Source organism: Thamnophis elegans, chromosome 14 (assembly GCF_009769535.1).
Source record: "Thamnophis elegans isolate rThaEle1 chromosome 14, rThaEle1.pri, whole genome shotgun sequence".
Taxonomy (NCBI): Eukaryota; Metazoa; Chordata; class Lepidosauria; order Squamata; family Colubridae; genus Thamnophis; species Thamnophis elegans.
The window spans coordinates 6,656,057-6,682,336 of record NC_045554.1 but is presented as its reverse complement, the minus strand read 5'-3'; the positions used below and the strand labels follow the sequence as shown (position 1 = coordinate 6,682,336).

At 47.1% G+C, this 26,280-nt stretch overlaps 2 protein-coding genes across 2 annotated transcripts in view; both read left to right on the top strand.

The window, feature by feature from the left end:
• SDR42E2 (short chain dehydrogenase/reductase family 42E, member 2) overlaps positions 1–17,154 on the top strand; it is a 50,041-nt gene extending 32,887 nt beyond the window's left edge. Inside the window, 13 exon segments of the mRNA XM_032231005.1 lie at positions 2,470–2,767; positions 2,769–2,790; positions 4,640–4,738; positions 5,594–5,651; positions 7,454–7,572; positions 8,848–8,923; positions 10,596–10,678; positions 11,959–12,047; positions 12,049–12,091; positions 13,667–13,732; positions 14,753–14,816; positions 15,884–15,957; positions 16,951–17,154. Coding sequence (XP_032086896.1) covers positions 2,470–2,767; positions 2,769–2,790; positions 4,640–4,738; positions 5,594–5,651; positions 7,454–7,572; positions 8,848–8,923; positions 10,596–10,678; positions 11,959–12,047; positions 12,049–12,091; positions 13,667–13,732; positions 14,753–14,816; positions 15,884–15,957; positions 16,951–17,154 — 1,295 coding nt within the window.
• A 4,155-nt stretch (positions 17,155–21,309) lies between these two features.
• Positions 21,310–26,280, top strand: part of EEF2K (eukaryotic elongation factor 2 kinase) — a 44,187-nt gene continuing 39,216 nt past the window's right edge. Inside the window, exon 1 of the mRNA XM_032230965.1 lies at positions 21,310–21,472. The gene's annotated coding sequence lies outside the window, so the exon portion shown is untranslated. The remainder of the gene's footprint in view (positions 21,473–26,280) is intronic.

The window sequence follows — 26,280 nt, the reverse complement described above, 5'->3', positions numbered from 1 at the left end:
TAATTGGAGGACAGAAAATCCGGAGCGCTGCCTCTTGGAAGGTTGCCTGCCCAGCCCTCAAAAGTGAACTAGTAACTTGGCTTAAGGTTGCTCAAGTGGACCATTAACTTGGCTTACCTTAACGTTCCTCAAGTGGACTAGTAACTTGGCTTACCTTAACGTTCCTCAAGTGGACTAGTAACTTGGCTGAACTTTACTCCCAAAAGTGGACTAGTAACTTGGCTTAAGGTTGCTCAAGTGAACCATTAACTTGGCTTACCTTAACGTTCCTCAAGTGGACTAGTAACTTGGCTGAACTTTACTCTCAAACGTGGACTAGTAACTTGGCTTAAGGTTGCTCAAGTGGACCATTAACTTGGCTTACCTTAACATTCCTCAAGTGGACCATTAACTTGGCTTACCTTAATGTTCCTCAAGTGGACTAGTAACTTGGCTGAACTTTACTCCCAAAAGTGGACTAGTAACTTGGCTTAAGGTTGCTCAAGTGGACCATTAACTTGGCTTACCTTAACGTTCCTCAAGTGGACTAGTAACTTGGCTGAACTTTACTCTCAAACGTGGACTAGTAACTTGGCTTAAGGTTGCTCAAGTGGACCATTAACTTGGCTTACCTTAACGTTCCTCAAGTGGACTAGTAACTTGGCCGAATGTTAATAATCACAGCAGAAGACTTCCAGGCCATGGAAAGAAGATACATTGACTAATTGATGTAAACTATTAAACACGGATTTTAGGAACTGCCACCCAACCCAACTCCACCTTTTGACCTGCCTTTATTCGAAATAAAAATATCCTCAACCGGTTGATCCAAGTCCTTTTCATTAGCTCAAAACTCTTGATGCCTTCCTGGGGGCCGTCCTTTTCCGCCCCTCCCAAGAAGACGCCTCCCCCCCCCTGCCTTTTTCAAAGCCCCCCCCCCCGACCCCCCCGGGATCCTGGAGGTCCAAAGAGATAAGAACACGCGCAGTTCCCACGCCCGCGCGCAGACACGCGTGTCGGAGCCTCGCTTCTGCTGGAGTGCGCTTCGGATCCCAGATATACGGCGCGCGGACCCTGCGCGCAGCCGAGCGGGCGTTAGGTTCGCTTCTAACTTGCGCGCCCCTCCCTCTCTCTCCCACGACCACCGCCCCACGACCGCCGCGGCTCCTGGATGGCTCGGCGTGGCCACCTTGATGGTGGGGGGGTGATATGAGCCGCCCGGGGGGGGTCTCCGCCGCTCAGAAGGCAGAGAGAAGCGGCTGGAGCTGATTGCCTTGGGGGGGCAATTTGGGGAGGGGGCGCCCGGCTTCGCTGCCCGCCCAGGGTAAACGGAAACTGATCGCTTCGGAGTTGTGAAACTCAAACTCCCCCGCGGAGGGCTCGTTAGTTAAAGGGAGAAATCGGGGTTTTTCTCTTCCTCCCCCCTCCCTCTCTCCTTCCCCTATTCCTCTCTTCCCCTCTCCTCCTCTACCCGTCCTTTCATCTCTCCTTCAATCTCTCCCCTCTTTCCTCGTTCATCTCTCCCTCTGTTCTTCTTTGTCCTTCTCTTTCTCTCTCTCCCTCTCCCTCTCCATCTGTTCTTCTTTGTCCTTCTCTCTCTTCCTCTCCTTCCCCCCTCTCCTTTTCCCCATCCCTCTCCCTCTCCTCCCATCTCTCCTCCTTTCCCCTCCTAAGTTTCCTGCCCTCTCCTTTTCCCCATTCATCTCTCTGTGTCCTTCTCCTTCCCTCTCTCCCTCCCTCGCCTCTTCCCTCATCCTCCCTCTCTCTTCCTCTCTCCCTCCCTCCCCCTCATCCCTCCCTCTCTCCCTTTCACTCTCCCTCTCTCTCAGTCCCTCTCTCCTTCCCCTCTTTCCCCATCCCCGCCTCCTCTTCCTTCCCCTCCCTCTTTCTCTCCCTTCCCCTCTCCCTTCCCCTCCTTCCCTTCTCTCTCTCCCTCCCTTCCTCCCCCTCTCCTTTTCCCCATTCACTCTCCTTCCCCATCTCTCTCCATTCCTTCTCTCCCTCCCCTCCTTTCATCCCCCTCTCTCCCTTTCACTCACTCTCTCTCAGTCCCTCTCTCCTTCCCCTTTTCCCCATCCCGCCTCTCCTTTCCTTCCCCTCCCTCTTTCTCTCTCTTCCCCTCTCCCTTCCCCTCCTTCCCTCTCTCCCTCTCCTTCCTCCCTCTCCCTTTTCCCATTCATCTCCCCTTCCTCATCTCTCTCCATCTTCTTCTCTCCCTCCCCTTTCCCCTCCCTCCCTCTCCTTTCCTTTCTCCTTTACCCGTTTCCCTATCTGTCTGTCCTTCCCTCTTTTTCCCCTCCCCTCTCTTCCCCTCCCTCCTTCTCCCTCCCTCTCCCTCCCTCCTCTCTTTCTCTCCCTCTTCTCTTTCCCTCTTCTCTCTCCTCTCTCCTCCCTCGGAGAGAACCCCAGTCCCCCATTTCAACCTGAGTGAAGCATATTCTCCTTGAAAGATCAAATGACGTCTGATTCCTCTTATTCCACCTGGGGCAGGTGAGGAGCAGGTGACCTCTTTGCCCCTCTGGTGGAGACTTGGGCCTCCGCCATCTTCCCAGCCTGGAATGGAGAAGCCTCGCGACCCGAAACCCAGCCGCTTCTACAAATGCAACAAGGAGGATGGCAAAATTGTGGAAAACGCTCCTGAAATCCCGGCGCTGACGTGGAAGAAAATCAGCGACAAGGCGGTTATAACCGGAGGCGCTGGTTATCTCGGCTTTACGCTCGGCTGTGCTCTGGCTAAATCGGGAACCAGAGTCATTTTGTACGATTTTAACTCGCCAATCTGGACATTCCAAGGGAATAATATTAATCAAGGTATGTTCTGACCCAGGCTTCCCCCCCCCCAAAAAAAAGCACGAGGCAGAATCCTGTCCCGTCAAAACCCCTTTTTATTAAACGAATGTGAATTCCTCTCCTTTACACTCAGCAAACCGTCTTTCAAGGAGCATTTCTGACCACAGACCTTTATCTATCTTGGAAAGCTGCCAGGTCAATATTTTCCAAATGAGGCGCTGTGCAAGGAAAGACTTGGGCACAGAGTCTCTGAGATTCACGGACAGATCTTCACACTCCTGGAACGAATCTGAATGAATGAATTGTTTCCTGCAAAAGCCCGTTTCGCTCCTCTTCTATATCCTATGGGAGGGGCCATTCACCATCCACCTGTGGCTTTACTCCCAAGTCAACCCTGATTTCTGAGCTGTTCTTTCCTTCTGGCATGCGCACACTGGGAACAGGCTCCAGCTGTTCCTCTGCTTCACTGTTGACTAGCCCTGAAGGCAGCTGAGAACTGCCAGATAGCCCTGGCCCCCTCTCTGCCTCCAATGCAGAGCCCTCGTCCCCCAGACTCCAGGATTGGATTATGTTCCTCCCCAACCTCCTCACTGGTCTTCTACCAGCTCCGATGGCCACTGGCGGGCCAACTACCTGTGTTTAATGCCGATGTAAGGTTGCCGACCCCTTGTGTCGTTTGGCCTCTGAGCTCCCATCGAAAGCTAACATGAGGCTTGCCACTCAGAATTTCCAACGGCAGCTTTTAAGAGGGGCGGACTTCAACTACCAGGAATATATTTTGATTTATTTTATTCATTAAGAAAATTGATGGGGCAGCCCAAGTCGTGCATGATTACTCCGGCTGGCTTGCAGAAACGAACCGCCATAATCAAACCCCAACAAACCCTTCCTGCTTGTTTCAGGGGGGGGGGGCATTTTTGTGTGAAGTCCACTGCTGCTTTGGTGTGAGTCCGTTGTGTGGCTTTTGTGTTGTTTTTGTGTAAAGTGTGATAGTTGGGGTTTTTTTTTTTGCTCTCACTGATTCTGTGAGGTCCCTGCTTGTTGCAGGGGGAGCATTTTTGTGTGAAGTCCAGCTGCTTTGTGTGAGTCCGTTGTGCGGCTTTTGTGTTATTTTTGTGTAAAATGTGATAGTTGGGGTTTTTGAGCTCTCGGTGACTCCGTGAGGTCCCTGCTTGTTGCAGGGGGGGGGCATTTTTGTGAAGTCCAGCTGCTTTTGCATTGTGTGTGTAGTCAGTTGTGCAACCACGCCCACTCAGTCACATGACCACCAAGCCACGCCCACCCAGTCATATGACCACCAAGCCACGCCCACCCAGTCATATGACCACCAAGCCACGCCCACCGCGCCCACAAAACCGGCAGGGAAAATTTTTGAATTTCAACACACACACACACACATACACAACAACAACAACAACAACAACACAACAATCAAATGAGCCCCTTGATAGGCTCCATCCCTCTCTGTGGTCCCCCAGGCTGGTTGGCCAAACCAGGTCTTCGGTCTTCCAAAAGGTATCAAAATGGTGCCAATCCTTTCTCTGTGGGAATCTTCCACAGAGGGAGCCACCGCAGAGAAGGCCCTTCTTCTGGGTCCCATCAGGTGGAGCTCCTTAAAATAAGGGACCCACAACAATCCCTACTTCCCTGCTCTGGTGGGTCGGATAGATGTGACTGAGAAAAGACTGACCTTCAAATAAATTGGGGCCCCCAATCCAGGGAGCTTTAAATTCTTCAGCCGACGTGCAAAAGACGGTTCTGGGAGTTATAGTTGAACTCCGATAGGCTGTTTTTGATAGCCCCTGCTGGGGGGAAAATGGACCCTTGTCCTCCAATTAGACACTCATACAGGTTTTCTCCTGCTTTACAGTCGGACGTGAGAAATTTTAGTGACTTGTATTCAGCTTGCGAAGGGGTGGATTGTCTCATCCACGCAGCCTCGTATGGGATGACCGGCATAAACAAGTGAGTCCAGCTTGATTTTCCTTCTGGAGTTTTGCAAACGATGCCGGCTCTCTTGAAGATGGGGGAAGCTTATTCTGAAACCAGGGGAGGGTGAGTTCAAGTCTTGCTGTAGGCGTGAAAGCCAGCTGGGTGACTTTGGGTCAATCACCAGCAGGTGATGAGAACCAAGTCTTATCTTAGGCATGAAAGTCGCCTGGGTGACTTGAGCCAATACCAGGAGACAGTGAGTTCTAGTCCAGTCATAGGCATGAAAGCCAACTGGGTGACTTTGGGCCAATCACTGGGAGATAGTGAGTTCAAGTCCCATCTTAAGCATGACAGCCAGCTGATTGACTTTGGGCCAATCACCAGCAGGTGATGAGAACCAAGTCTTATCTTAGGCATGAAAGCCAGCTGGTGACTTTGGGTTAATTACTCGCAGTCTAATCCACCTCAAAGGACTGTTTTTTTTTTGCGGGGGGATAATATAATTTCTGGGGAAACTAGAAGGAGGAAAAAGCATTAGGTATGCTTCCTAACAGCAGGGACTTGTTCAGATTGGAGTCAAGACTGACTTGAAGGTCAGCAAATAATCTGGACAGTTGACCCAACACGAAAAAGAAACGCAACATTTCAAAAGCCCTTCTAGGACCTTCTCCCGTAACCGTTCAGGAAATACAGAGGGAATAAATAGAGCCGTGCTTCTCAACCTCAGGCTCTTTAAGACGCATGGACTTCAACTCCCAGAATTCCCTTGCCCCGGGGAATTCTGGGAGTTGAAGTCCACCCATCTTAAAGGGACGGAGCTTAAGAAACACTGGAATGGAGCAAGTCCTTTTCTGTGTGTGTTGTGACATTGTGGTTCTTCCTCTTCACCCAGTTGCACAGGAAACGCATTCGGTCGGTCAACATCGGAGGGACCGGAATCGTCCTTGAAGGTGGGTATGTGGTGTTTTGTGTGTTTGTGGTGATGGTAGGCGACAAAAAAGGAACTTTTGCTGGCCCAATGGGGCAGCCCTTGAAGAGCATTCGGAGACTTCAGCTTGTCCAGAATGCAGCCGTGCGAGCGATTGTGGGTGCACCCCGGTACACCCATGTCACACCTATCCTCCGCGAGCTGCACTGGCTGCCTATTGGTCTTCGGATATGCTTCAAGGCGCTAGTCGTCACTTATAAAGCCCTTCATGGTATTGGACCTGGGTACTTGAGAGACCGCCTGCTGCCAATTACCTCCAACAGACCTATTAGATCCCACAGACTAGGCCTCCTCCGAATTCCATCTACCGGCCAATGCCGATTGGCGACCACCCGGAGGAGGGCCTTCTCTGTGGCTGCTCCGGCCCTCTGGAACGAGCTCCCCGTGGAGATTCGGACCCTCACCACCCTCCAGGCTTTCCGCAAAGCCCTTAAAACCTGGCTGTTCCGACAAACCTGGGGCTGACGAGTTTCTGTCCCCGCTCGAATTGTGTGGTTGTTGATTGTTTTTAAATTGCTGTTGTTGTTTGTCTGTTGTTTTCCTCCTGTTTGTATCCCCCCCCTTACTTTGGTTTGTGAGCCGCCCTGAGTCCCTCTGGGAATAGGGCGGCATAGAAATGCAATAAATCAAATCCAATCCAATCAAATTCAGGATTGAACTATTTAGAGAGACCAAGCTTGTTGTGGCCCACTAGCAGCCATCGGGGCTGGCAGCAGATTCGAACAGTGAGGAGGTTGGGGAGGAAGATGGGCCAGTCCTGGAGTCTGAGGAAGGCTCTGATGAGGGTTCTGTGTCGGAGGCAGAGAGTGGGCCAGAGCCGTCTGACAGTTATCAGCTGCCTTCGGAGTCAGACATCAGTGAGGCAGAAGAACAGCTGGAGCCTGTTCCCAATGTGCGCATGCACAGAGCTGCCGGACGAAGGGAACAGCTAAAGAACAGGGGTCGACTTGGAGTAAGGCCACAGGTGGACGATGAATGACCCCTCCCAGAGGAAATAAAGAGGAGCGAAAGGGGAGGGGGCTTTTGCAGGAAACAATTCATTCGGTTGTTAGATTCGTTTCAGGAGTGTGAAGATCTGTCCGTGAATCTCAGAGACTCTGTGCCCAAGTCTTTCCTTGCACAGCACCTCATTTCCAAAATATTGACATGGCAGCTTTCCAAGTTACATAAGGTCTGTGGTCATAAATATTCCTTTGAAGGACTGTTTGCCAGGCCTTCGCTGAATGTGAAGGAGAGGAATTCACATTCGTTTAATAAAAGGGGGTTTGTCGGGACCAGGAATCTGCCTCGTGCTTTTTGGGGAAGCCTAGCTCAGAACACCCACATTGACTCCACACTTCTAGCTTTCCTTTGCATATCCACAATTTAATCCCCCCCCCAATAAAAAGTCTACCAGCCAATTATTTTTCCTGCGACACAATTAAAACAAAATGTCTTTCAAGTTGAAAGCCAACTTTCGGTGTCATCCTGGAAACATCCCTACCCTTGCCAAAATTAATTTCCCCTTCATCTTCTCGCCCAATACTTTCCCACTTCTCAGATGAACCGACAGTCCGGAGATCTCCTGGTGGTCTCTCATCCCAATACATTTCCCCCCAGCTCTGCCTTGCTTGAGCTTTTGAAGTCAACCCTGCTCAGCTCCCCTTTATCTTCCAGGTCTGATGCAACGGTGGCTCGCTCCTTCAACCTCTTGCCCTTCCACCACCTTTGGGCCATGTGGCTTGATTTGCACCCCCAACCTTGCCCCTTTCTGTGCCTCCCCAGTTTGCAAGCGGCGAAGAATCCCCAGGTTGATCTACACCAGCACCGTCAATGTGGTTTTTGCAGGAGAAACGATCGTGGACGGCAACGAAGCCACCGTATCCTATGTTCCTTTAGAGCAGGTACGTCTTCCAGCTGAAATAAATTACAGGTGGGCCTCAACCAGAGATGGGTTCCTGCCAGTTCTAAGCTCTTCTATAGAAGAGGTTCCACAAATCTACAGTGCCGTTTAGAACCGTTCCAGCTCCCTCCCCCCCGCCCATCCGCACATCATCAAGATGAAGAGCAAGAGGAGGAATTCTGGGAGTTGAAGTCCACAAGTCTTAAAGCTCTCAAGTTTGAACATCCCTGGGTTTTTTTTTTCTAAAGGGTTAGGGGTGCAAGGGTCTTGTAACTTGAAAGCTTTAAGACTTGCACTCTTCAATGCCAGAGTTCCTGAGCCAACATGACTGGAGGAATTCTGGGAGTTGAAGTCCACAAGTCTTAAAGCTGTCAAGTTTGAACACCCCTGGGGATTTTTTTTTTCTAAAGAGCTAGGGTGCAACTTGTAACTTGAAACTTGACAGCTTTAAGACTTGCGTGCTTCAAATGCCAGAGTTTCTGAGCCAACATTTTGGTTGCTAAGCAGAGCGTTGTTAAGTGAGTTTCACCACATTTTACAAGTTGGCCACTCCCACCCAGCTGCATGGCTAGCAAGCCACTCCCACCCGGTCACATGGCCCGCAAGCCACTCCCACAAAGCAGGCCACACCTACATAAGAGGTTCTAAAAAATTTTGAAACCCACCACTGGCCTCAACCTATGACCGCAATTGGGACTGGAACCTCCGGGGCAAAGAGAAGCAGTCATTAAGTAAGTCACACCTGATTTTGGAGCCATTTTTTGGTCACATCGTTAAACGAATCAAGTGGCCGTTAAGTGAATCCAGCTTCCCCCATTGAATTTGCTTGTCGGAAGCCACAAGGTTGCAGATAGTGAACCCACGACCCCGGGACAGGCCAACCGTCGTAAGTGCATGCCAGTTTCCAAGAGTCCGGATTTCGATTAAATGATCATAGGTTGTAAGTGCCAGGACTGGTTGTAAGTGATTGAGTTCGGCCCTGTGTAACTTTGAACAGTCGTTAACGAACGGCCGTAAGCCGAGGACTGCCTGTAACTTTCAAGCATCGGGATGAAATGGGGATTGGATTCGAACCTCCTGTGGGCTGAAGGGACAGAAATGAGCAGTTGATTTCCGTCCAGGTTAAAAATTTTGCACAAGCGTGCAAAGCGTGCACTCCAGTTACTCGAAGCATTTTGGAAGGTGCAAGAAGGCTAATTGCAATTCTGAAGCCAGGTGGTGTTGTTGTTGTTGTTGTTGTTTGGCTTTTGAATCCCTCTCTCTCTTTCTCTTTTAGCAAGTTAATGAATATTCCCGGACGAAAGCCATCGCAGAACAAATGGTCTTGGCAGCTAATGGATCATTCCTGCCAGGTGCTTCTCGGCAAATTTCTGCGTGTGAAATTGTGCCCTTCATCTCTTCCCCCCCCCCCCTTTACGGTCCAAGAAACTAGGGAGGGTTGTTTACCACTTCCTATTCCTTCCTTCTGTGGGCTCAGCTGCCTCTTATCTGACTAATGTCTAGCCTGTGTCTCTTCCTTCTGTCTCCCAAGCTCCTTCCAACTACTGCAATGCGCTCTACATGGGCAGCCTTTGAAGTATTCGGAGACTACAACTCGTCCAGAATGCAGCCGCGCGAGCGATCGTGGGTGCACCTCGGTACACCCACGTTACACCTATCCTCTGCGAGCTGCACTGGCTATCGATCGGTCTCCGGATACGCTTCAAAGTGCTAGTCGTAACTTATAAAGCCCTTCATGGTATTGGACCTGGGTACTTGAGAGACCGCCTGCTGCCAATTACCTCCCAAAGACCCGTTAGATCACACAGGGCAGGCCTCCTCCGGGTTCCGTCTACCAGCCAATGCCATCTGGCTACCACCCGGGGAGGGCCTTCTCTGTAGCAGCTCCGGCCCTTTGGAATGAACTCCCCGCGGAGATTCGGACCCTCACCTCTCTCCAGGCCTTCTGGAAAGCCGTCAAAACCTGGCTGTGCCGGCAGGCCTGGGGTTGATGAGTTCCCCTCCCCTCTCGACTTGTATGGCTGTATGACTCTTGTGTATTTTAATTACGTATATTGTGTTTGTGTCCCCTTTTCCCCTTCTGAGTTGTTCGCCGCCCTGAGTCCCTCCCGGAGAAGGGCGGCATACAAATAAACTAAATCTAAATCTAAATCTAAATCAATCATTACATCAACTGGTTAGTCTACCCTAACCCTAACCCTTTCGGACCTCAGGGACCACTAAATTCATAATTTTAAATCCCGCCGACCACTAATGTGATCTGCCCAATGATCGGCTGGGTGGGAGTGGCTAGGTGGTGATTGTGACTGGGTGGGTGTGGCCAACTTGATGTCACTCATGTTGAGGGGCGCCTCACTATTCGCCCCTCCCCTGCACACCCAGGTTCTATAGGGCCCCAACAGGAAGCAGTTGCTGGAACTCAGCAGCCGCCAGGAGAAAGTTGGCAAAAACAGCTCAGTTCAAATTGGATCGGACCGAGAAGGAGGCTCAGTGGAAGCTCCTCACTGAGGACTACGAGCATAGGCTATCCAAGCAGAGGGAAGACCTGCGGGTGTGCAAGTCCAGGGACCGGTGCCTGGAGGCTCAGCAGGCTGAGATGGTCAGCCAGTTCCAGGCCCTGATGCAGTCCCACTGGAACGAGGCCCTCTGGCTCTTTGCCACCAGCGGTGCTTCCCTCCAGCCTTCGCCCAAAGCCCCCCACCAGGATGAAGCAGACCCCAAGTCAGAATTTCTGCCCCCCTCCGACCCACAGAAAAAGACCCCAAAGGGGGAGACTCTCTGTAGCAACACAAGCGTTCATTGCACATATCCGTTTTTTTCATTGCACACCACTGGGCGCCCACGAGCGAACCGGAAGTAGTGGGTGCCGGAACACCCCCCCCCCCAGTGCATGCGCCTTCTGGTTTGGGCACTCGGTACTGAAAAGGTTCGCCTTTCCACTGAGCTAGGAATTGCACCCGAAGGACTAAAGGTTGTCATTTCACACATTCAAGGATTCATCCTGGCTTGCTTTACTTTACACAGGAGGAGGAAAGTTACACACCTGTGTAATCCGCCCTCCTGATATTTATGGACCGGAAGAGCTGCAGCCTTTGTGTCGGTTGGCTGTACGTATTTTGATGGGCATCCCTGATTAAGAGTTGGGGTGGTGGGGGTGGGGTGTCACAGAAGCCCCTTTGCAGGGAAAGCTAACAAGGTCTTTTGCAAACGGGTTGCACTGGCCAAACTTGGCTGAACAATAAACCAAGGAACTTGGTTTATTCTGCAGGTAAATAAGATGAAGAAAGCCATTAAGCGTTGGGCATTGAGTTTTTGTTTTTCTAGCTCTGCATTTTAGATTTTTTTAAAAGGAGAAAAGTGACATAATCCACTCTGCGTTTTTCTTCACCTAAGAATACATCAATATCTCTCCTCCAGGATTGCTTTAAATCTGTTTTTTTAAAAAAAAAACTTGGCAACTTTAAGTCTCTGGACTATCAACTCCCAGAATTTCTTAGCCAGCGATGGCTAGGGAATTCTGGGAGTTGAAGTCCACAGATGTCAATGTTGCCACGTTTGGGAAACCCTGCTCTAAATGTTGGGGAGGGAGAAAGAAAGAAGAGAGAGAGGGAAGGGAGAAGGAAGGAAAGAAAGAAAGAGAAAGAAAGAAAGAAAAAGTAAAGAAAGGAAGGAGGGAGGGAAGGAGAAGAAGGGAAAAGGAAGGAATGAGAGAAGAAGGGAAAAAGGAAGAAAAGAGAAAGAAAAAGGGTGGAGGGAGAGGGTGGGAGGGAAGAAGGGAGGAGAGAGAAAAAGGAAGGGAGAAAGAAAAAGGAGAGGAGAGAGGGAGAAGGAAAAAGGAAGGAATGAGAAGAAAGGAAAAGGAAGAAAAGAGAAAGAAGGAAGGAGGGAGAGGGTGGAAGGGAAAGGGAGAGAGAAAAGAAGGGAGAAAGAAAAAGGAAGGAGGGAGGGAGGGAGAAGGGAAAAAGGAAGGAATGAGAGAAGAAAGGAAAGAGAAAGAAAGAAAAAGAGAGGGAGAGGGTGGGAGGGAAGAAGGGAAGAGAAGAAAAGGAAGGGAGAAAGAAAAGAAAAGGAGGGAGGGGGAAGGGAAAAAGGAAGGAATGAGAGAAGAAGGGAAAAAGGAAGAAGGAGAAAGAAAAAGGAGGGTTGGAGGAAGAAGGGAGAGAGACAGAAAAGGAAGGAGAGAAAGAAAAATAAAGGAGGGAGGGAGAAAATAAGGAAGGGAGTGAGGAGGGAAGAAGAGAGAGAAAGAAGAAAGGAAGGAAAAAGAAAAAGGAAGAAAGAAAGGATAAAAGAATTCAGGTAGCTCTTCCTTTCCTGTTGTTTCTTTTTAAAGCATCCGTATCTTCTAGTTTAGCTGCACTTCTGTGATGTCCCGTTTTGCCAACAGCTCAATATGGAAAGAGGTTTTTTTCCACGTCCGTATCGGCGATCCGGGTCCTCCAACTGGGTCCATGTGAAAACCTGGTTCAAGCCCACACCTTGCTGCCAAGGCTCTCACTCCCGAAATGGAATATGTCGCGGTGAGTTTCTCATACCCCAGCCTTCCAGAGATAACGTGGGCTTCACCCGTACTTTTATGTCCCGATTAAAGGCCTGTTTTTTCCCTTATCGTTCTGGTGGTGTTTTTTTTCCCCAATTGGGATTCTAACATACAGGTTGTCCTCGGCTTAAAACCACCACCGAACCCAACAGCATTTCTGTTGTTGGTCGTTGTTGAGGAGCGGTGCCCCATTTTACGACTGTTTTTTGCCGATGGTTCCTAAGCCAATCGCTGCAGTCTTAAGCGAGTCTGGCTTCCCTCACTGACTCGCACTTCGACCATCGGGCAGAATACATCAAAGCAGATCCAGCCAAACAAGGTTTAAAAAAGTTTCGATCCTTGGGCTGCCCGACTCTTTTTTTTTAAATGTGTTTTTATTTTCCATTTTCATTTTCGTACAGTCACATATATACTGCGCATAACCGGGGTCATATAACATTAAACAATAAACACAGCCATTCCTCTTGTCAACAATACCCCCAAAATACAAACCCAATGTACCTCTTTCCATACACCCTTTCTTTCGCCCCCCTCCAACTTTCCATCTTCCCTCCATCCTTCCCCTCTATCCTACTTCCCCTCCTCCTCTATGACTCCCTCTCCCAGTACACTCCTCCCTTCCTTCTCACCCTCCCTCCAGTCCTCTCTCCCACCCTCTCTACCCCTCTTTTCTATCCCTCTACTCCTCCCTTTGGTGTATTTCTACTATCTATTAATGTATTCAGCTTATCCTATTTTACAGTGGAATTATAGAGAACAGTATACAAGTGCAATCACGTTACCTTAAAATCTAACACATACTATATATCCTCCCTCCCCCCTAACACCCCACCTCCCTTCCCCCCCCCGACTTCCCAGAGCCCGTACACGGTATAGATTTTTAACAAACACAGTCTAAAATGTATTAAGACAAAGGAAATAATAATAAAAAAGGAAATTAATAACATCTCTGCATTGAACTCAGCTTCTTCCTGTTACACTAACTTTGAGCAGCTTAGATTTAGAGACTAATTTGGTTCTACACCTAATAACGGCAGCAAGAATGTTGGTGGCGCAATACTGGAAGAAGGAAGACTTGCCTACAACTCAAGAATGGACATTGAAAGTTAAAACCTAGCGAGATGGCGAAAATATCGGCATATCTTAAAGACCATTCAAATGAGAGATATAAACGAGACTGGAAAAAATGGATTGATATATACAAAACAAATATGGGACTAAGAAATTACAGATAGTCTATGCTTAAGATTAGGGCTGCCCGACTCTTAAACACAATCCAACCACGCACAGGCGGAAATGTATGACTGATTTTCTTTTTCTTTCTTCTCCCGCCCCCAATTACTTGCATGGGGATTATTCGTTGTATTATTTATGTTGTTCATATTTTGTCGTCATGGACTGCACCAGTGAGGCTAAAACCAATTTCGTTGTATACACGATGTACAATGACAATAAAAGGCTATATTATATACTACTATTTTTTATGTTTGCAACGGTGTGGAAGCATCGCAGGCATTTCGAAGGCATTTCCTTCCTCACCGGTGTCCTTCTTTAGGGTGGCCAGGTGTACTTTATCAACGACGGGGAAGAAGTCAACCTATTTGAATGGCTCTCGCCCTGGGTGAGTCCAAGATCTATAAATTGATCTCTGCACATTGTTTAATTGCTGCCCCAGATGATGGAAAGACACAGATGAGGGCCCTGAACAGTCAATCCTTGGACCTCCGTGACCGCCTGGTATTCCTCCATTGTCCATTTAGTGGGTTAAAAACCTCTTGTCTTCTTCCTGCCCTACATTTTGGCTCTGTTGACTAATACAGGGGTCTCCGAACTTGGCAATTTTAAGACTCATGGACTTCATCTCCCAGAATTCCCCTGCCAGCTCTTCTATCTTTAGGACAGGAGTGTCCATTCTTGGCAATTTTAAGACTTGTGGACTTCAACTCCCAGAATTCCCCTGCCAGCTCTTCTATCTTTAGGACAGGAGTGTCCATTCTTGGCAACTTTAAGACTCATGGACTTCATCTCCCAGAATTCCCCTGCCAGCTCTTCTACTTTTAGACCAGGAGTGTCCATCTTGGCAACTTTAAGACTCATGGACTTCGTCTCCCAGAATTCCCCTGCCAGCTCTTCTACTTTTAGTCCAGGAGTGTCCATTCTTGGCAACTTTAAGACTCATGGACTTCGTCTCCAGAATTCCCCTGCCAGCTCTTCTACTTTAGACCAGGAGTGTCCATTCTTGGCAACTTTAAGACTCATGGACTTCGTCTCCCAGAATTCCCTGCCAGCTCTTCTACTTTTAGACCAGGAGTGTCCATTCTTGGCAACTTTAAGACTCATGGACTTCGTCTCCCAGAATTCCCTGCCAGCTCTTCTACTTTTAGTCCAGGAGTGTCCATTCTTGGCAACTTTAAGACTCATGGACTTCATCTCCCAGAATTCCCCTGCCAGCTCTTCTACTTTTAGACCAGGAGTGTCCATTCTTGGCAACTTTAAGACTCATGGACTTCGTCTCCCAGAATTCCCCTGCCAGCTCTTCTACTTTTAGGCCAGTTGAAGTCCACAAGACTTAGTGACCAAGTTTGGAGACTCCTGGAGTAAAGAATTGTCCTTGCCAATCAGTCTTCCTCTTTATTTTCAGTTCGAAAGACTGGGCTACAAGAAACCATGGATCCGTATTCCTGTTTTTCTGGTTCATCTAACAGGTAAACAGTCTCCAATAACTGGCTCGATGCTGGTTTCTTACTGGGTTTGAAATGCTACGCAACAGGGTCAACCTATTCTCCAAAGCCCTGAAGGCCAGACAAGGAATAATGGATGGAAACTGATCAGAGGAGATTCAACCTAGAAATAAGGAGGAATTTTCTGACAGTGAGAACAATCAAGCAATGGAACGGAAGTTGCCTTTAGAAGTTGTGGGAGCTTCATCCCTGGAGGCTTTCAAGAAGAGACTGGACAGCCATCTGTCAGAAATGGTGTAGGGTCTCCTGCTTGGGTGGGTGGGGGTTGAAGTTTGAAGTTTATTGGTATTTGTATGCCGCCCACTCCCAGGGGACTCTGGGCGGCTTACACACAAACAAGGGGATTAAAAATTAAAATAGAAATATAATCATTTTAAAATTACACAACATACATACACTTAAAATGGGGCTGGATGCTGATCAACAGCCCCAGGCCTGCCGGAACATCCAGGTCTTAGTGGCTTTACGGAAGGCCGGAAGAGTAGTGAGGGTCCGGATCTCTACGGGGAGATCATTCCATAGGGATGGGGCAGCAACAGAGAAGGCCCTCCCCCGGGGGGTCACCAGCCGACATTGACCCGCCGATGGTACCCGGAGGAGGCCCAACCTGTGTGATCTAATCGGTCTTTGGGAGGTAAATGGCAGGAGGCGGTCTCTCAGGTAGCCAGGTCCTAAACCATGTAGGGCTTTAAAAGTAACGACTAGCACCTTGAAGCGTGTCCGGAGACCAATGGGAAGCCAGTGCAGCTCGCGGAGGATAGGTGTAACATGGGTGTATCTAGGTACACCTCCAAGGTCCCTCCAGCTCCGTTACTCTGTTGAACCACAGCCAGTTCTTCATTCTGATGAACCTCTTTCAGATTTCAAGTTGGTCCTGAATTTATTTATTTTCTTAGAAAATAGGATTCCCCCTGCCCCTCCGTCCCCCAGTACGTAAGACAGAGATGGGAAAGAAGAAAGATGGAGGCTGGGCACGCATTTTGCTTCCTGTTAAACTTATCACTGCAAGAGCTCTGCTTTCTCTTCCACAGCTGTCGTCGTGGAAAAAGTACAAAATCTGTTGTTCCCCATCGTGGAAATCCCACCCCTGATCACCAGAAACGAAGTAAGGCATCATTGAGTAATTGGGGGGGGGCGAAGGGGCTCCTTGGTGGCAGGAAACTACTGCCAACTTTTTGCCCTCGGTGTCCACTGAGGCTACAATCTGTTGTGGCCCACCAGCGGCCAGTGAATCTGGCAGCAGATTCGGACAGTGAGGAGGTTGGGGAGGAACATGGGCCAGTCCTGGAGTCTGGGGAAGGCTCTGATGAGGGCTCTGTGTCAGAGGCAGAGAGGGGGCCAAGGCAATTTTGCAGTTCTCAGCTGCCTTCAGAGTCAGACATCAGTGAGGCAGAGGAACAGCTGGAGCCTGTTCCCAGTGTGCGCATGCACAGAGTTGACAGACGAAGGGAACAGCTAAAGAACAGGGGTCGACTAGGGAATAAGGCCACAGGTGGACGATGAATGGCCCCTCCCAGAGGGAATAAAAGAGGAGCGAAAGGGGAGTGGAGTTTGCAGGAGACAATTAGTTCGCTTCATTGGTTCGTGACTCTCCCCTTGCCAAGTTTTGCAGAGATCGGCCTGGCAGCTCTCCAAGCCAGATAAGGTCTGTGACTATAAATCCTCCTTGAAAAACTTTGCTAGATGTGAATGGGCAGAATTCACAGTCAACGAATAAAAGGGTTTTTTGTCGGGACAAGGAGTTTGCTTCATGCTTTGGGAAGCCTCGGTCAGAACACGATCGATTTTTCAGCCGCCTCCTTTGCCTGCATGTTGGCTCTGTTCTACCCAATGTTTGTTATTTGCTCAGTTTATAAGCCATTCAATTTTTTTTACCCCAATCATCCAACAGTTAAATGTGGAAAATGCAGAGGTCCTGCCAACAAATCCTTTCCAACATCACCAAAGCAAATATCAGAGAAATATCAGCATCGAGACATGGGGAGATACTTAGATTTTAAGCCAGGTTTTAAGCAAGGCTTGGAGGAGGAAGGTTTTTGAAGGCTGGTTTTAATAGGATAAAGGCGGGTTTCATAAATCTCTTTCTTCCGATTTACAGGTCCACAATATGTGTGTCACACACACCTTCAAAATTGATAAAGCTCAGGCCCACCTCGGCTACCTCCCGAAAAAGTACTCGTTGGCCAACTGCGTGGATCATTTTATGAAAAAGGGACCCCGGCCGAGGAGTTTTTTCTTACGGAAATGCCTTTTTCTACTAGTCCTCCTCGGGGATAATCGCACTGTCCGTGAACTTCACTGAAGTCCGAGATTTCCTGCTCGATTCCTGGGAAAAATATCGCTATCTTCTGGAAATGTAAGGCGGGGCGGGCATTGCTCGCCTGCCAGCCCTTAGACATGGCGATGGGAAGTGTGAGGCACATAGGCTTTGGAGTCATCCCCCAACTCATAGGCCAAACAGGTAGGACGAAGAGGATGCGAGGATGATTGTTCTGAAACTCAAACGGCGAACGGACGGGTCGACCAAGCGCAGCCACGGGAACGTTGCACACCGCCGTCTTCTCCGGAACTCCCTTGAGATCCTCCAGAGGTTTTGCGCGGCTGCATGAGGAAGAAAAACGAAGGCCCAAAAGTGGGATGTTTAAGCCCCCCACCTCCACCCCCACCCAACCCGAGCTCCGTAAGAGCCCCCCACAAGGATCAAGATTGGTGTCCCCTTCTCAAGATGGAGCCGCGAAGGATGACGTGGGGGATGCCATCAAGATAACGGACCCGCGTGGACACTTTTATTTCCGTGTACCTCCATCTGGCTAATGTTTGGGTCAACCGTGCCGAGGCGCTAAAAATTAAAGCACTTGGGGGATAAAAGACCAACACGGTGCTTTTTTGAGTGTGGAGAGGGATGGCAGTTGTCCAGATATTTCCTCAAAATTCATGGGGTTCATTTACGGGGTCCGCATGGCATCTTGGGCACAGAGGAGCAGAGGGTTACCCAGGTGCCACCTCCAACCTCAAAAGGGTGTCCAGGTTAGTTTCAACTTTTCCAGCTGAAAGGCAAAAATTCCTGAAATCTTCCCTTTGGGGGAGGAAAAAAATGTATATAGTGCTGTAGTTAAAAATAATAATAATAAAAGAAATGAAATGAAGTCGAACCACTTGTCCAAGGTAATAAAGATAAATAATTTACAAATATGATAATGAATGTGTAAACTAGAATAATAAATAAAATAAGGGTAAGTATATTTACTATTTATTTACCTAATTTATATAGTTGGATAAATATACGTGTGTGTACGTGTGTATAAATATAATATATTTATTTATATGGTTCAATTACTTATATAATTATATTTAGCTAGATAAGATAAATATATATGTACATTAAGTAAATGTATAATTAATATGTATGTGTGTAATTTAATTATAATACTGTATGGACCATATGTAATCTTTATAGATATATTTTAGATAAATTAGGTAAATAATATACATTTATAAATATGGACCATATTTAATCTTATAGTATATATATGATGTATATATTTATATGATTTATATATATGATGTAATTTGTCTAGATAAATTAAATAATATATAATATCCATTAATACTATTCCATAGACAACATATAATCTTTCTGCATTTTCTTTATTTGATAGCAACATTCATTTATTATCCTTCTTGGGGTGAATAATTCCCTTCTTGCCCTAAGATTTATTCTCCTTTGATTTCTATCTATCTATCTATCTATATCTATCTATCTATCTATCTATCTATCTATCTATCATCTATCTATCTATCTAGATGATAGATAGATAGATAGATAGATAGATAGATAGATAGTAGATAGATAGATAGATAGATAGATAGATTAGAGAGAGAGAGAGAGAGATGATAGATAGATAGATGAGAGAGAGAGAGAGAGATGATAGATATAGATAGATCTATCTATCATCTATCATCTCTCTCTCTCATCTATCTATCATCTCTCTCTAATCTATCTATCTATCTAATCTATCTATCTATCTATCATCTCTCTCTCTCTCATCATCTATCTATCTATCTATCTATCTATCTATCTATCTATCTATCTATCTATCTATCTATCTATCTATCATCTATCTATCTATCTATCTATCTATCATCTCTCTCTCTCTCATCTATCTATCATTACTATCTATCTATCTATCTATCTATCTATCTATATATCTATCTTATCTATCTTAATCTATCTATCTATCTATCTATCATCTCTCTCTCTCATATATCTATCTATCTATCTATCTATCTATCTATCTATATATCTATCTATCTATCTATCTATCTATCTATCTATCGATCTATCTATCATCTATCTATCTATCTATCTATCTATCTATCTATATATCTATCTATCTATCTATCTATCTATCGTTTCTACTATATTTATCTAGCTATCTATCATCTATCATCTATCATCTATCATCTATCTATCTATTTCCCTTTCCCACCAACAGATGACAGCTTGCCAAAAATGAATTTTCCTTACTGGCTTTGCAACCCCATTTGCAAGCCCCTAAAACCTGCGCGCTCCCCCTTTTTCGTGCCGCAACCCCACCGTTGATGCTGGGGGAGACGGGATTGCCGGGGGTCGCTTCCAAAACGTGGCAATAAATGTCGTGCAAGCTTTCCCCCACCCCCGCCGAAAAAAAAAAAAAAAAAAAAAAAGCTGTTGGCAGCGGTGGGATGCGACCCACGCCATCGAAATGACTGAGCCTAATCCAGCGCCTTAGACCACTCGGCCACGCTACCACTCGTTATGGGAGGAACGCTAAATCGCAGATCAAGAGCGTGCAGAAGGGCAGCCATCGGCTCCTTTTGCAGAAAGGAAACCAATAACAATTATTATTACTATTATTATTTTCTTCTTCTCTTTTTCAATTGTTGCAAAATTATTTTCCGACTCAGAGTTAGTCTGAGTCATTAGTCATAGTCTCCTCCAGCAATGCTTAAAAAAATTAAAATATGTTTTTACAGTTTATTTTTTTGACATTGGCGTTGCAAAAAGGCCTCCCCCCCCCTTTCCCCAAATATTATTTGGGGAGGGGGGAGGGCACGTGATCACGCCACGAGAGAGAAAACCCGACGGCCTTTCTCCCCCACCACCACCCCCCAACGTTGAAATTAGCCACGTGGATTCTCACGGTAGAGTTGCTATTGCGCGCGCTGGACACCAGAGGGCGCTGCGCTCCATCTTTTTTTTAAAATCCCGTCTCCGGATTCGTTCATCTTGTTTTTTGTTTTTTTTTGCAAACTAGCGGCCGTAAATCGAGGACTCCCTGCCTTTCCGGTGTTGAAACTGAAATCGGAAAGCGGGGGCATCCTCCATCGCTTGCATTAAAGATATTTTTTTTCACTCTTATGGTCTTTCTTGGCTTCGGCTCTTGCTAAAATGTTTTTTTTTCCTTTGCTAAATTTCCTAGAAAGGGGTGGGGGGGGAGACTGTCCTATTAATATCAGGTTTAAAAGGGTCGAAAGGGACCTTGTAGGTCATCTAGTCCACCCCCTAAAGAAGTTGCCAAACTTCCTGGAAGGGGGGGGGAGGCTGCCCTTTTAATACCAGGTTTAAAACAGTTGGAAGGGACCCTATAGGTCATCTAGTCCAACCCCCTAAAGAAGTTGCCAAACTTCCTGGGGTGGGGGAAGGCTGTCCTTTTAATACCAGGTTTAAAACAGTTGGAAGGGACCCTATAGGTCATCTAGTCCAACCCCTAAAGAAGTTGCCAAACTTCCTGGAGGGGGGGGAAGGCTGTCCTTTTAATACCAGGTTAAAACAGTTGGAAGGGACCTATAGGTCATCTAGTCCAACCCCCTAAAGAGTTGCCAAACTTCCTGGAGGGGGGGGAAGGCTGTCCTTTTAATACCAGGTTTAAAACAGTTGGAAGGGACCTTGTAGGTCATCTAGTCCAACCCCCTAAAGAAGTTGCCAAACTGTCTGGAGAGGGGGAAAGGCTGTCCTTTTAATACAGGTTTAACACAGTTGGAAGGGACCCTGTAGGTCATCTAGTCCAACCCCCTAAGAAGTTGCCAAACTTTCTGGAGAGGGGGAAAAGGCTGTCCTTTTAATACCAGGTTTAACACAGTGGAAGGGACCGTATAGGGTCCTCTAGTCAAACCCCTAAAGAAGTTGCCAAACTCCTGGAGGGGGGGGAAGGCTGTCCTTTTAATACCAGGTTTAACACAGTTTGAAGGGACCCTGTAGGTCATCTATCCCAACCCCCTAAAAGAAAAGGCCCAGTCGGTCACGGGGAGGTACAACCAGCCGGCATGGACACGCGTGTCGTGGGAACGCGCCCGTGTGTGTGTGTGTGTGTCTGTGCATACATTGCAAAGCTGGAAGGCGGATCCCCCTTGCAGCCTTTGGCAAGCGGGGAGTGGGCTGGCTTTTGCACGGAGCCCCGCCTTGCAATGGGTCGGCCCTGCTTGGCTGGCTGGCTGGGCACGCGCGAGCTCCACTCCCCGGGGGTGCAAAGGCGAGAGAGGCGTCGCGCGCGGTGTGGACGCTTTCTTTTTTGCAAGCGCCGTTGCGTGGGCTTTTGCAACCCGCTTCCTTCCTTCCCTTTGTTCCCCTCCGTGGCCAGGTAAGCCGAATAAACACCCCCTACCCTCCACCACTCCCCCCGAGGCGTGCACGGTTTCTGCAACGCGGTGTGGTTCCCACGACCCTGGCTGGGGTTGCAACTCCCCTCCAATCGCCCTGGGTGGGGTGGGGGCTTTCCCACCCCGGGGAGGGACAAGAATGAGTGCAAAGTGTGTGTATGTGTGGAGGGGAGGGAGTCGTGGGAATGTAGCCCCCTCCCCACGCCTGCATGCTTTTGCAGACAGCGAGGGGGTGAGGAGAGGTCGTGGGAATAAAGCCCCCTGCCCACATCTCTTGGCAACAACCCCCCCCCCCTTTTCCAGGACTGGCCAGGGAGGGGCAGAAAATCTGCTGATTCTGAATTCCTGTTCCCTCCCATTTTGAAATTGAGTGGGAGGGTTTGTGTGTGTGTGTGTGTAGAGAAGAGGGGGAGATTTTTGGGGTGGGGGATATTTGGGGTGGGGGTCAGTAACTCTGGGTCATTATTCAAGACTTTTTTTTTGCCCCAAAGGAGAATTAGCTTTGTCATCCTTAAATTGGTTGGAGAAATCTTTCTCTTCTTGCTTTGGGGGATTGAGACCCTGGGAGTTTTGATTGGGGAGGGGGTGGCAGGAGAGGTGGCAGCATAAAAAAAGGGGAATCCCACCTCCCCCAAATGGTTGGTGTTAGTGTGAGTGAACAAGAAAAGAAAAAAGCAGAAATGGAGAAAACAAATTCAAAGCAGATATTTTTTTAAAGGGAAGAGAAAACAGACTATAAACTCAGAATCACTCCTACGCCCATCATCCCCAGCCTGCATGGAAAAGGGATGCTGACCGGAGCACAGGAACCTCAAACCATCTTGGTTTGGGGGTTAGGCTTAATCCCTAAATCTGTAGTTGCATCTTTAAGGGATTGTCTTGTGCTTCCTGGCTAACACACAATATTTTTTCTGCTTTGGGAGTTGTCGTTATTGGGATGAGTTTGCTTTGAATTTGGGGTTGTGGGGCTTTGTGGTGAGTTGTGTGCAATTTTCTCCTGAATGGGTTTGTAGCATTGACATTGAAACAGATTTCACAGATTAAGTGTTGGAAGGGACCTTGTAGGTCATCTAGTCCAACCCCTAGGCCTCTGAAACAGGTTTGCGTTGCAATTCCGACTCAATGTATTGAAGGAAAAGTTCTTTAAGCGGATAATATAAATAAATACGGCCTGCAAGTAGTCGGAAGGACGTCTTCAAATCTTTTATGATAGCCATTTAAAAAAAAAAACCCAAGTTGTCAATTTAGGAATGATGATTTAGTCCTTTCAGAAAAATGGTCGTTTTTCTAGCCAGTTTCTTTCTCTGCTTCTCTTCTGTGCAGCTGGGATCGCTTACTCGAGCTCCCTATCCAACAAGGCAGTTCAGTGTGTGCGGTTAGTTATGGCTGTTGTATCCAAGAGCAGAATTGTGTGAATTGTGAGGTCCTTCTCGGGGCTATCAAAACAGCTGTGATGCCTTCAAAACCTTTGCCTTATTTATTTAAAGACTAGCTGATATTAAATTTATTTAAAGACTAGCTGATTATTAAATTTATTAAATACTGATATCTCGCGGATTTATTATAGGGGGAAATGTCCAGACCAAACATGAATAGTGTTGACATCCAACCATTAAAAACAGTTCTTTTTTTATATATAGTTTTAATTTTAATTTTCAAAGCAAACACATAAAATCTTCTTTACATACTGTAGAAAGTGTATCAATTGGTTACAAAAAGGCTTTCGTGCATTTCTTCCACAGTCATCAAGCATAATTCATATTAACTCAAGAATTTTAACTCAGATATTTATACACGTTACCATCATCATACCTCTATTTTCATTTGACTATAATGTTTTTAAACGCCCTTCATCATAAAATATACCAAAATTTAATACATAACCACATACTGGCATTTCATTTACTATTTCTAAAATCCTCCCATAACACTGAATCCTTATGTCCTATTTTCTAGATAAACTTCCATAATATTTAACACAAACAATTCATAATCTCTCCAAATAGTCTATTTTTACGCTGAATGTAAGTGACTCTTAAATCAAATATAATGTACGACTGTAAAAGCATATTTTAGTATCTCCCAATTGTCTTAGTTTTGTACCAGTGTAAAAACACTCTTGAATAGACTTCAGTGGTCTTTGAGAATTTCTTGCAAAATTCACTTTTTTTAAAAATTATCCTAGCCTCCTGGTCTGTTGTTCCAGATGGATCTTTATCTGTATTGACCAATGTTGCATGCTCCAATTCACATGCAAATCACCTTATTATTTCAGCCTCTGCTGCGTGTAAACTCTACAGCTTTTTTTTCTATTGGCAGTGCCTTTTAAATAAGTTGCAATAATTTTAGAAATCAGGTTTGTTGTCTGCGCCAAACTACTTTCTATCTGAAAGGGCTGCAGGCGTGGAGTTGTTATTTTAACAAGTCAGAAAGCACCCTTTGATGGTATAAGCTGAACGCCCTTCCCATTAAATTAAAAATTGAATATAATTTGTTTTACCGTAAGCGGTAACCCCAATTGTGCAAGGGAGGGGGGGCAGAAGAAATGGTGGGTGCACGGATGATGCCTTTGTTCTTAAATAACCCCCGAATTAAATTGCCTACTTGAAAACAAGTTGAGACTAGCGTAACTTAAGAGAACGTAGCTTGTGATCGGCACAATTTTAAATTATTATTGGAGAAATGCCACACCCGCTAACTGATTCTCCATTTTTGCTGCTCTTCAGAACTTAAATCTAAGTTTCACCTGAATAAATATGACCCAAAGTGTGTTGGAAAATGTTTGTTGGATATCTCTTTTCTACATTTGCTCCTTTGTTGTTGTTAGTTGCGATATTGTGTCCGACCCATCGCGACCCCATGGACAATGTTCCTCCAGGCCTTCCTGTCCTCTGCCATCCTCTGGAGTCCATTTAAGTCCATGCCAACTGCTTCAGTGACTCCATCCATCCACCTCCTTCTCTGCCGTCCCCTTCTTCTTTTGCCCTCCATCGTTTCCCAGCATGAGGCTCTTCTCCAGGGAGTCCTTCCTTCTCATTAGGTGGCCAAAGTCTTTGAGTTTCCTCTTCAGGATCTGGCCTTCTAAAGAGCAGTCAGGGTTGATCTCCTCTAGGACTGACCGGTTGGATGGCCTTGCAGTCCTTCTTCTTTTGCCCTCCATCGTTCCCAGCATGAGGCTCTTCTCCAGGGAGTTCTTCCTTCTCATTAGGTGGCCAAAGTCTTTGAGTTTCCTCTTCAGGATCTGGCCTTCTCAAGAGCAGCCAGGGTTGATCTCCTCTAGGACTGACCGGTTGGATGGCCTTGCAGTCCTTCTTCTTTTGCCCTCCATCGTTCCCAGCGTGAGGCTCTTCTCCAGGGAGTCCTTCCTTCTCATCAGGTGGCCAAAGTCTTTGAGTTTCCTCTTCAGGATCTGGCCTTCTAAAGAGCAGTCAGGGTTGATCTCCTCTAGGACTGACCGGTTGGATGCCCTTGCAGTCCAAGGGACTCAATGCAGGAGTCTTCTCCAGCACCAGAGTTCAAAGGCCTCCATTCTTTGGCGCTCAGCCTTCCTTATGGTCCAACTTTCACAGCCATCCATTGCAACTGGGAAAACCACAGTCTTGACTATACACACTTTTGATTGTCAGGGTGATGTCTCTGCTTTTTAGGATGCTGTCTAGATTTGACACAGCATTCCTCCCCAGGAGCAAGCGTCTTTTAGTTCCTTGGCTGCCATCCCCATCTGCGGTGATCTTGGAGCCCAGGAAAATAAAATCTGTCACTTACCTCCATTTCTTCCCCATCTATTTGCCAGGAGCTGAGAGGGCCAGATGCCATGATCTTAGTTTTCTTAATGTTGAGTTTCAAGCCAACTTTTGCACTCTCCTCCTTCACCCGCATCAAGAGGCTCTTTAGTTCCTCTTCCTTTTCTGCCGTCCTAAGGACATGCGATGTTGGTGGCGTTTGGCTAACCCCTAGTTCTTTCAAAGTAGGGCGTAAGTTAGGAAGTTGCCCTCCGTTTTCCAGGCCCCGGGGGGGGGGGGCTTGAAAGATGTGTGAACTTCAACTCCCAGAATTCTCTAGTCAGCATTGCAAAGAATTCTGGGAAATGGTCTGTAAATGTGAAAAAAAATAAAATAAAAACCCAGTTGGGAAATGCAAAGTGAAATCCTAGATCACCGTTTCTTAACCTTGACAGGGTTAAGAAGATGGATGGGTTTTTTTTTTTTTTTAAATTCCCAGGATTTTCCCAGCCAGCTGTGCTTGCTGGGGAATTCTGGGAGTTGAATGTTTACCCGTCTTCAAGCTGCCAAGGTTGGAAAATAATGCCTTAAAAAAGAAAGGTTAGTTCTTAAGAAGCAAAAAAAGGTGATCTCATATCCGGATGGATCAGCTCATGCGTTTCTTGGATTTCAGTATGTCGGAGGGTTTGGGGAAGGGTGGAGCGAAGTCAGCCGTGTGCAACCACCCGCCTATGTTGCTCGGGGTGCAAGATGTTATGTAAACCACCCCTTGGCTGCACTGGAAGGCTGTGTGTGTGTGTGCGCACGCGTGCGTGTGTGTAGCATTTTGTCCCTAGTGTAGCAAAAATAGCACTCGGCTCGGGTGTGTTGACGTGTCGTACCCAGTCGGTTTATAGCTTCACAAGGCTTGGAGGGAGGAAGGGAAAGGATGAAAGAATTCAGAAAGCCTAAAGAGAAAAGGGACGGAGGGAGGGAAAAAAAGAAGGTAGGAAGGAAGGAAAAGGAGGGAGAGAGGAAAAGAAGGAGGGAGGGAGGAAGGGAAAGGATGAAAGAATTCACATAGCTGA